Source organism: Fusarium poae, chromosome 1, assembly GCF_019609905.1.
Source record: "Fusarium poae strain DAOMC 252244 chromosome 1, whole genome shotgun sequence".
Taxonomy (NCBI): domain Eukaryota; kingdom Fungi; phylum Ascomycota; class Sordariomycetes; order Hypocreales; family Nectriaceae; genus Fusarium; species Fusarium poae.
The window spans coordinates 1498547-1509151 of NC_058399.1; the positions used below are offsets into that span (position 1 = coordinate 1498547).

Here is a 10605-nt window from a genome sequence, read left to right on the forward strand (position 1 = left end):
CCTCTGAAAGGGGTTATGATACATAAGATTTATTGCGATGAAGGCTCACGCGCTGTCAAACCTGGCAGGAACTATACCACATGACGAAAAACTAATAAGATTCAACTGGAAAGAAAAGCCAAGTTGTACTTGCAGAGTGTACCTAGGTAAACATACAGTACTTTATAGCAAACCCATCGGCACCAAACACTATCCGATACTCAAAAATCGCGATAAGCCAACAAAGCAAAGTCAAACAAAAGTAAGTAAGGCCCTCACTGGCTCGGACAAACAGATAAAGCTCGCAGCAGCTCAGAGATCCCGTTTCCCCGCGCTCAATAGACTATAATTATTCTCTTAGCCAGCGACCTCAGCATAAACGGAGGACTTAATACCCCTTTGCTCCTGAGGAGACGTTTCGGACTCCAACGTGGCAGCCTCGGACTGAACGGGAGACATGCGATCGTCATTTATCTGCGGCTCTTTGCCTTTTCCTTCGAGGGTTGGAGATCGACTCTGGATAGGAGTAGAGAAACTCTCAGGTTCGGGTCGCCAGTCGCGAAGATCGTCCTCGGCATCGTTAAGAATCTGTCGAGCCTGAGACGAATGCTGGTAGGCACCTCGGGTATCGCCAGGTACAACAGGCGAGTCGTCGAGGAGCTCCAGCAGACGACGACCATGCTTTGCCAAGATAATCTGCTTCTCGGCTCGTTCAATGGTGGCGGCGAACTCGGCAGCATAAGCCTCCTTGAGCTTCTGTCGGGTCTAAAAATTGGGTCAGTGGTTTTCTCAAGATCGAGAGTGAAGATTGTGATTCGCAACATACAATGTTTGTCAACTGAGCCTCTGCGACGAGATTCTCAGCCTCAGCTCGCACCAACTCTTGTTCAAGGACAGGCAATCTTGTGCTGCCAGGCTCCTTCAACTTCAGCCTTTGAATCTCATCGGCTATCTTGTCCTTGTTCTCTCGGCTAGGCTGCACACTCTTCTCAGTGTTGCGAATAGCCTTGAGGTGTGTTCGAGATTCATCAAGCGCATGAGCATATGTATCTTCCTGTTCACCCATCTCACTCAAGACGACACCAACCTTGTCCGAGATGTCACTGATGCTGTCATCACCGGTGTGCTCACCCCATTCTGACAACTGAGTTGCGATTGAAACTCGTTCACGGCCGGCCGTCTCGTGAGCGCCGATGAGGTTGTTCTCGGATTTGATAAGACGGAAGAGCTTACGGGACAGTTCAGGCTGGAGGACTTGTCCTCTGAGTGAGTTGAAGGAGAAGCCTCCCTTCTTACTACCAGCAGAAGCGCCAGAGTTTTTTGATTTGTTTGAGCGAATCGAAAGCGCGCGGTTCCTGAGAAAGGGTATCGCGTCAGCTGGTATTTCGCCCGATACCGACCCATTGCGTGAGACAGAAGCATCAAAACTAAAACGCGACATTGTTGTAGAAATTTGGTGAATTTGGAAAGATGCGCGCAAACAATAGATGGAGGTACGGCAATGGATGTAATTGTTGAGCTTACATGTTGACGACGAGGTGGGCCTCCGCATATGATTGTTTAAAATGTAAGAAGGAACTGTGTGCGATTGTATCGAATGCGACTTCCTTTGCACAGTCAGTTTTGGCATCTCAAGACGCTGTCCGCTTCTGGTTTCCATAAGGAGACAAATTACAAAGCAACAGCATCGTGAATCCACGCCCACCAGTGACAAGCTTACAGAGCAAAATAAGGCGACTCAATAGTTCAGCTGAGGAGCCACTTTTGAAGAGTAGATCAATGTAAATCGTATGGGACTTGGTTCCGAGGTTACAAGGGGGATGGATGTAAGAGATCACCAGAAGGTTCAATGCCAACCCAAGGGCAGGGATCGTGCAGGCTTTAAACAAGTTGGGGAAGCATTTTAAACTGACGTTGACGACAATACTTAGTACCTTTCCCTGTTACTTTCCCTGCTTTCAGAAGCACGAGTGCCCTTTCATGTTGTCGGATGCACTGGGACTTACATTTGGAGTAACGCGCTGTCTTAGAGAGCTCCTTTGGTTTAGTGGCGGAAGGCAAAGTGATGTCATGACCACTCTAGCGACGATCCAGCACTGCGGGACACTCCGCACCCCGCCCACGCGATAGAGTACCTACGTCAACCAACAGGCTTCACTGAGAAGAGCTCAGCTCAGCTCAGGATGACATGGACCCAAGATCCTCCGTAGTTCCCGAGAATATTGGTCAAATAAACGTGCCAATGTTTCATTCTCGTGTTTATCTTTCTCCGTTGTGATAAATAAAAATAAATTGTCGTCTAGCTCATTTCATTCCATCCGTTGCAGTGTATAATCCTGTCCTGCAAAAACGCCCTGCTGTACCCATATCTTTATCAAGACAATTACCCTCCATCACAAGTCATACGTTCCGCATCAATTTACATAAACTCATTGCCAATACCACTAAACGCAGCCCGCCAAGTGCTACTTTGCTTTGTACAACGTCATACTTTCTTCAACCACACCCACAATTTGCCCATTGCTCTTCTCTTGACAATCAACGGCGCTCGTAGACAACGCGTTCGCTGGTGCGCGGGCTGTGACTGTAAGACCGCCTTGAGACACTCGTGTAGCTGGCTCGTGGAGAGCGCGAGGATGAGTGATGATGGTGGTGGTGGTGGTGATGATGACCGGTGTATCGCCGAGAAGGCGTGATCTCTTCGTGGTAGTAGTACTTGGTCTTAGGCTTGGGATCACTGAAACACATGTTGGCGTTTGTTTAAAGGTTTGTTGCGCGAATGGTTTATTGGTTGCGAAATGTCGTAATAATATCGAGTGATTGTTTCAAGCTGTCTTAAATGCTGCGATAAACAACGAGGAGATACGATTTTGAAGAATATATCGACTCCAAAATGTGAGATATTATTGATTTGTACAATGAAGGATAAAAAAGAACGTGTGAGTGAGTCTTTGAGGAGGGTTCTTTCGTTTGATCTTATACCAAAAATGCTCAATGCCCTGGCGTCTTTGCCCGGTTTCTTTCTGACCAACCCATGTTAGCACAACCTGGCGCAAGCAGGGAGAGGGGTCCTTGACCAAGGATGACCATTCGGAACTTGCCTCGCCCATCCATCTCAACTAAAGGCGAAGTCTCTCCACACAACTCAGAGTCTAGAGCCAAGTATAGTTTGCTATTAATAAAAAGGCTGGACCTGGTCTTGCGAACTTGCCAACCTGCGCAAGTACATAACGGCTTGGGCCCTGACTTTTCGTAATGGGTGGCTTTGCTGACTCAAAGCCTCGTTTTGGTTAAAACATGACCCAAGCCAAGCGAGCATTTAACAGTCATATGACGCTTCCTCACTTTCAAACTAGAAACTTGTTTCATTATGAGATTCCCTTCTATGTTGCACTTTTACATCCTGTCTTGGAAATTCGCTCCCGCAACCCTGCAAAGCGAAGATTTCTCCATCAAAAGACAGATGCCCCGTTCTATTTAAACGTCTATTTCTTCTGCTTAAATTCCACCTGCAGTTGACCCAGAGCCCAAGTAGTCACAAAGACCGCCATCGCACTGGCAAAGATGATTAGAGGCTTTCGGAGAGCGCTCAACAAAGGCGCATCGTAGGAGATGATGAGGTGTCGATCTCGGAACTCGTCAACTAGGTTTCTTGCCTTGATGCTGATATGCGTTCTGCCGACGGTGTCGAGGTAAGTTCGGGTCAGATCAACCGAGGTTGACATGATGGACGACTCGGGAACGTTTGTGTAGAACTTGACATTTCTATATTATGGTTAGATTGATTGTGAACAAGGTCCAGCGTATTAACTTACTCAGCACCCTCGGGGAGAAGGACGTTGATGTTGACTTGCTCATACTCGATACCCTCGAGCTGCTTGGGGCCCTCAATGAAAGGAACTCGAAGAACGTAACCTCCAGTCGCGGTCTTGCGCAAGAAATTGGAAGCATCCGAGTTCCATCCGATGGTGAAAGGGGCCTTCCAACCGCCGAACAGAGGGTATCGGAGCTTGAGCTCAAGCAGAGCCTCTCGCTTGTTGGATCGGAATCGGGACGTCGAAATGTTGCCAATAACATCGACATAGTAGGCGTCCACACTTCCTACCTGGAGAGGAACTCGTATGTCGGAGAGCGCATGGCTGGGGCGATTGCCTTGGATCAGATCCTTTGTGAAGTCTCCTCGGCTGAAGGAGCCGGTTAGGTTGGCACCGCGATAGTGTAGATCGTAGTACTCCTCAAAGGCAATGTTGCCGCCCCAGTGACTGACCTCGATATCACGATCCAGCTCCTTGACGTGGGTCACAGGCTTTTGGAACTCGAAACGAACACGAGCAGGGGAGACGGCTCCGGCGGGCTTCTCCTCAAAAGGACCATAGATAAGCTTGGAGCCTTGCTTGACGGGGTACTCCTTGACGTCGCCACTTCCAGGAAGCTTTGTGTAATCGGGAATGTTGGAGGTGCCGGCCTTGATCTCGGTCTTCTGCTTCTTCGTAGTGTAGGCGGATGGTGCGTAGACGGAGAAGTCGTAGGCGAGGAATTGCCTAGCCCTCTGGGAGATGGATGTAGGAGAAGGGGTATAGGCCTTCAGGTAGTAGTAAGTGATGCCGAGCGTCTGTTGAGCACCAGGCTTGAGCGGCGTAGGTAATTGAATGCGGTAGTACTGGACATCACTAACGCCAAGTTAGCATCATCATCTCTATGAAGCTTGAAGAAACTACCTGTTGGCATCATATTCAACAGTTTCGATTACAAAAGGCCCTGCGTTCGCGTCCTTTCGATCCTTGACCTCGAAACCTCCTACACGAGGTAGCTGTTCAGTGGTGAATGGCACATAGTACTCTGTCTGTGGCTCCTTCGCGACGTTCTCAACAAGGACGTTAATCTGTTCTTTGACGTAATTCTTCTCGAGGGAGATGACGTGCACCAAATTGGCGTTTTGAAAAACCTGGGGAGGCTTGAAGTCGGCAGGACGGATGATCTTTGATGTCTTGGACTCGGTGCTTGCGCCAGCGAGTGCGGCGGAGACCAAGCTAAAGAGCGCCGTGGTGATGGCGAACGGCTTCATGATGACGGCTCGGGTGAAGATTTACTCATCAATTGAGTAGATCTAAAGCTGTCAGGTATGAAAGGATTTGTGGCCGTGTGCCGAGGAGAATTGTGGACAAGCAAAGTTTGGTTGATGCAAGCTCACGACTCTCGACACCTCAGCTTCGCAGCACTCCTGAGACAGCTCCCCGAAAAGCATACGTTGCACGTCAGCGAAAGCTTCAGGGTAGGCCAGGTTGCGCAGCCAATGAAAACGTGGCTACATTGAAGAGACGGGAGAATCGTAGCGCCGGACCCGGGCCGTTATCTTAGCGTTAGCTTTGCATCAGAGAGATCCATTGATTCGACTGCGAAATGTCAACAAGCTTAGAGGTACCTGACTGGCAGAGGAGCCAGGTAGGTTAGTAGCCCGTTACCTTGCCTCGGGGACCTCCCCACGAAAAGTGGCTTACTGTGACCTGACATCATGTTACCAAGCTCAAGCTATCAACTCAACGCGGCCGACCCCCATGTTTTCTACGACGTGGAGGTTGAGAGAAAGGTATGTACTCGGTGTATCATGTTATCATGGTTTTTCTCTAGTAATCGGATTCTTTTTAGAATAGAGTATTTTTTGGACAAGCAATCGAGATGTGTTATTGTTGCGTGACTATCAACTGAGTAGCCACTAGACTGTCTCCTCCAACGGCCCGACAAGAGCTCAACACCAGGGCTGTAATCGAGGGGAAATAAATCCCAATCCAGTCTCGAACCACACCGGCGCTTTCAAGCGTAAGGCAGCTAATTTTAAACCCAGACGAGCTTCAAAACCGGAGGTGTCTTTTTGATTATTTTGCTTTGTGATGAAGCGGTCAATGCGTATCACCTACTAAGATAGCTAGAAGTAGCTGCAGGTATTGAATATAGATACCTAGGTATCTACCTAGGTAGGTACTAACATGTTACATGCATGTGGGATAGTCGAGAGTCGAGAATCCAAAGACAAGACATTTGGCGGGGACCTGGGATGATATGAGACTGGCCAATTGGTCATGAGATCTGTAATAAAGTACATGTCAACATCTTCATGCAGGTAGATGTACTTTAATTCTGCCCGGCCCACCAATTAATGACCTGAGGCTCCCTGTGCATCTTTCGTTTTACAGCTTCCACTCACTGAGTGAGAATCCATTAGCTGCTTCTACTGCCTACCACAGCCAAACGTTGAGTTAGCCTAGCCCAGCTCGTACCTACCTCCTCTGCAGCTACCTACGTAAGGTGCTGTCTGCTCCACCTACCTCCCTCCATCCTATCCTGTCCCATAACTTATCTGGTTTGGCTTGACGTGGGCTACTTTAAAAACCCTTTGCCTCCCCCTACCTCGACCTACTGCTATCAATTGCTTTATACCTATACCAACCTCTCCTGTTTTTCATTCCGCTCCTGAAAAACCTCCCAACCTAAACGAGTTCCAGTTCAACTTCAACAAGAGCTTACCCCGCCAAATCCGAACCCCGCCAAATCAGACATACCTCACCAAAATGGTCGGTCTTGGTCCTCGTCGCCCTCCCTCCCGAAAGGGTACGTATGCCCCATTGCTGATTTCGCTACTCCTTACGCATTCCCCTCGTGCCGCCAAGCTTGACGTCTTGTGGTTTTGGATGCCTCGATTGTACTTTTGCCAGCTGTTGATTGTTCGAGATACTGCCATGGTGGGGCAGAGCCAGCAAAAATGAGCTGCAATGACGATGTTAGCTCCATCTTCAGCCCAGACCGTGGAGTCCGACGTCAGAAGCCCTTTATACATCGATTAAGGTCGCGACTAGGAAAATCAGCAGTGCAAGACCCATTGTTCGAGCTTGTCCAAATGCTAGCTTCTACCATGGTGGCAGCCAGTTCGTGGAACCGTGACATTCATGCTTAAAGAAGAAAGAACCGCCAGAGATGGTGTATTACGTGAGGTCGAAATTCATAGCACGCATCTCGATCCGCCAGCTGGCAAACACTGTCCTACTTCCTGGTGTAGGCGCGGTACTGGGCAGTGCCTTTGTAGCACTACAACCAGAATGCGTTTCTCTTGGCAACCTCCCTTTCTCCAGAACCTTTCCCTTTAGTTCGCTTATAGCTGTACTCCAAAGAAATAACACAACAACGCCGAAAAGCAGTTGCTAACGACAAACATGACAGGATCTATGGCCGATGTCCCCAAGGACCTCGCCGAAGAGATTAACAAGCTCGAGAATCTCTTCACAGTAGAGCCCAGCAAGCTTAAGGAGATCACCAATCACTTTGTTTCTGAACTCGCCAAGGGTACGATACACGCACAAAGGGACAGCCTGAGATATGAGCTAACACGAAGCAGGTCTCAGCGTTGAGGGCGGCAGTATCGTGAGTTAGAAATATTGTATTTGAAATTCTGCTTCTAATGCACTCTCTAGCCTATGAACCCTACTTGGGTTATGTCATACCCCGATGGCTATGAAACCGGCACCTACCTGGCCCTCGATATGGGAGGCACTAACCTGAGAGTGTGCCAAATTACACTCACTGACGAGAAGTCCGAGTTCGACATTATCCAGTCCAAGTACCGCATGCCCGAGGAGCTCAAGTCCGGCACCTCTGAGGAGCTTTGGGAATACATCGCCGAATGTCTCTACCAGTTCCTCGAGACACACCACGGGGACTGCAGCAAGTTGGAGAAGATACCTCTTGGTTTCACATTCTCGTACCCCGCCACCCAGAACTACATCGATGAGGGTATCCTCCAGCGATGGACCAAGGGCTTCGACATTGACGGTGTCGAGGGCAAGAACATTGTCCCCATGTTCGAGGAGGCCTTGAAGGCTCGAGTATGTTGGATTGACTTCGGGTAACAATGACTTACTGATCACGGTATACAGGGCGTTCCTATCAAGCTTGCGGCTATCATCAATGATACTACTGGCACGTTGATTGCCTCCGCCTACACCGATACTGCCATGAAGATTGGCTGCATTTTCGGCACGGGCTGCAACGCCGCATACATGGAAGACTGCGGCTCAATCCCCAAGATTGCTGACTTGAACCTGCCTGCCGATCTGCCCATGGCTATCAATTGCGAGTGGGGTGCTTTCGACAATGAACATAAGGTCCTCCCCCGAACTCCCTACGACATCATCATTGACAAGGAGTCTCCTCGCCCTGGCCAGCAGGCTTTTGAGAAGATGATCGCTGGTCTCTACCTTGGTGAAATCTTCCGACTCATTCTCGTCGACCTTCACGACAACAAGTCCATTCACATCTTTGAGAACCAAGACATTGCTCTCCTCCGAAAGCCTTACTCTCTTGATGCCTCCTTCCTGTCTGCCATTGAGGAGTAAGTTGCAACGGACATCTTATACTACGATCACAACTAACCTACCATTCTTAGGGACCCCTGGGAGAACCTGTCCGAGACAAACGACCTGTTCAACAAGAAGCTGAACTTGAAGTGCACGCAACCCGAGCTTGAGCTTATCCGCAGAACTGCTGAGCTCATCGGCACACGAGCTGCCCGGCTTTCGGCCTGTGGTGTTGCTGCTATTTGCAAGAAGAAAAACTACCAATCTTGCCATGTCGGTGCTGACGGTTCCGTATTCAACAAGTACCCCCACTTCAAGGAGCGTGGTGCCAAGGCTCTGCGGGAGATTCTCGACTGGCCCGAGAAGGCCAACAAGAAGGACGAGGACCCTATTGAAGTCCTTACTGCTGAGGATGGTAGCGGTGTCGGCGCCGCCCTGATTGCCGCCCTGACGCTTAAGCGAATCAACGAGGGTAACATGGCTGGTATCCTTCATCCCGAAAACTTCAAATAAATTCAAAGTGGAATCGATTTAGCAAAAGCGTGAGGTAAACACGACGGTTTAAGAATGGACCGGAAAATGGAGACAGGCGTGTACTTGAATCATAGCACGAATAGACACGAGGGAATGCTCAAGGACTACCAAAAGCGGGTATGTCACAGACAAGCCCCCTAATTCCTGTTGATGGATATATATATGTACGCTTAACCCATGAATGTGCAAATAGGTAATCGATATTCTGTGAAGTAAGTTAGCTTGGTCATGTCGTAGAGGACTCGTTGGCCGGCGAGGATGAGGGGGGTTAGAGGACGAGGGAGCAACTAAGCCCCCTCCTCCTCGCCAGCCAACGAGTGGTGTCTTACTGTCCAGAGTCCAGTAGCGTCTTCGTACGCCCTCCCATTCTCCCTCGCCAGCCTTTTCTAGACCGGCCATGTCCACATCGGTCTCTTCCCATTCAACGTCAAGACCGGCATCAGCGCATTGCATCTCGACTACCTTTGTGTATACATCGTAACAGATCTTTCTGTCGGCTCCAAGTCCGTTGAAGAAGCTAAACTTGCCGTCTTGGTCCATGATACCGATGATGCACTCGGAGAAGAAGTGACGCAGCTGTGAGTAGTCTTCACCAAAGGTGTCGAAGTAGATGGCGTCGTAGATCTCGCCATCCTCAAGTAGCTTGGGTACAATGTCCTGCCACTTTCCCTTGTGTACCTTGAATGCACCATCTTCAGGTCCGCTCTTCTCCCAGCTAGGGCCAAACTTGGAATCGTCCTTGGAAAGGTGTTCGAGGACGCTGGGGTGCGCTTCGATAATGTGGTGGCGCGAGGGCTTGAGCTCGGCGAACATACCATCAACAATACCCATACCAAAACCAATGTTGAGGATGCGCTTACCCGGAGCCGAGTCGGGGATGAGGGCGGCAACGGAACGGCGCATAATGTCCGTCTCCCAGGCCATCATGACGCCGTTGAGATCGGAATCAACAAGCTTTGCATCGTCGTATACTAGTTTTGAGCCGAGATACTCCTCGCTTGTGACTTGCTTCTCTTTTGCATCAGGAGGGATGAATTTGGGTTGTTCTACGGTAGGTTCAATGTCCTCGGTGGAAACCAGCTGGGGAGCCTCATCGTCGTCGTCCTGTTGGACCTCCATCTCTTCATCACCGTCCTCTGAGCCAGATGAAAGCTCCTCATAGTCTCCCATAAGAGCGAACAGAAGCTCTGCTCGGACTCCAGCCTCGAGACAAAGTTGGTAAAGAGCCTTGCGACCCAGTCTGAGAGCAAGACAGCCGGGTGTCTCATTGTTGCTGTCGACATCGTTCCAGATGGCACCTCGAAGAAAAAGATCATGGACTATTTCCTTGGCCTCCTCAACTGATCCATCTTCTTCCTCGTCATTGTCATCGGGGGAAGCAGGCCCGCAAGCACGGATGGCTGCATGCAAGGGTGTCTCTCCGGTCTTGGGGTCCTGGGCATTGGCCTTGCCAGTTGTTTTGAGGAGGTTCTTCAAGCCACTTCTGTCATGGCCCCAAGCATGGTATAGAACTTCCCTGATTTCTTCAGGGCAATCAGATGATATGCGCGCAGGCATAGAATCATCGAACTTGGATGTCGTTGCGGACATTGTGACTTGACTTATGGAGGGGCAGCCAGTAGTCACTATCAAAGAATAAAAAAAATGTGTCGCGGGGTTGTTTCTTTGGAGGGGCACACAAGCCTCGGAGATGGCTAGATAGGTAGGTACCTAGACTAGGTAGGCACTAGAAAAGTTGACCTCTAAG

At 49.6% G+C, this 10605-nt stretch overlaps 3 protein-coding genes across 3 annotated transcripts; 1 reads left to right on the plus strand and 2 right to left on the minus strand.

The window, feature by feature from the left end:
• Window positions 1-336: 336 nt before the first annotated feature.
• FPOAC1_000518 (uncharacterized protein) lies at window positions 337-5044 on the minus strand (the record flags this gene model as incomplete). The annotated part of the gene is made up of 7 exons (XM_044845131.1): window positions 337-744; window positions 806-1334; window positions 1504-1586; window positions 2490-2716; window positions 3536-3744; window positions 3795-4649; window positions 4698-5044. 7 exons carry the CDS (start codon window positions 5042-5044, stop codon window positions 337-339), a joined length of 2658 nt encoding a protein of 885 aa, XP_044711047.1.
• A 1692-nt stretch (window positions 5045-6736) lies between these two features.
• Window positions 6737-8837, plus strand: FPOAC1_000519 (uncharacterized protein; the record flags this gene model as incomplete). The annotated part of the gene is made up of 6 exons (XM_044845132.1): window positions 6737-6899; window positions 7192-7314; window positions 7367-7392; window positions 7443-7853; window positions 7905-8359; window positions 8414-8837. 6 exons carry the CDS (start codon window positions 6737-6739, stop codon window positions 8835-8837), a joined length of 1602 nt encoding a protein of 533 aa, XP_044711048.1.
• Window positions 8838-9028: 191 nt separating this feature from the next.
• On the minus strand, window positions 9029-10448 carry RMT2 (Arginine N-methyltransferase 2; the record flags this gene model as incomplete). The annotated part of the gene is made up of 2 exons (XM_044845133.1): window positions 9029-9063; window positions 9188-10448. The coding sequence occupies 2 exons, from the start codon at window positions 10446-10448 to the stop codon at window positions 9029-9031; spliced, it is 1296 nt and encodes a 431-aa protein (XP_044711049.1).
• Between the last annotated feature and the right edge of the window lie 157 nt (window positions 10449-10605).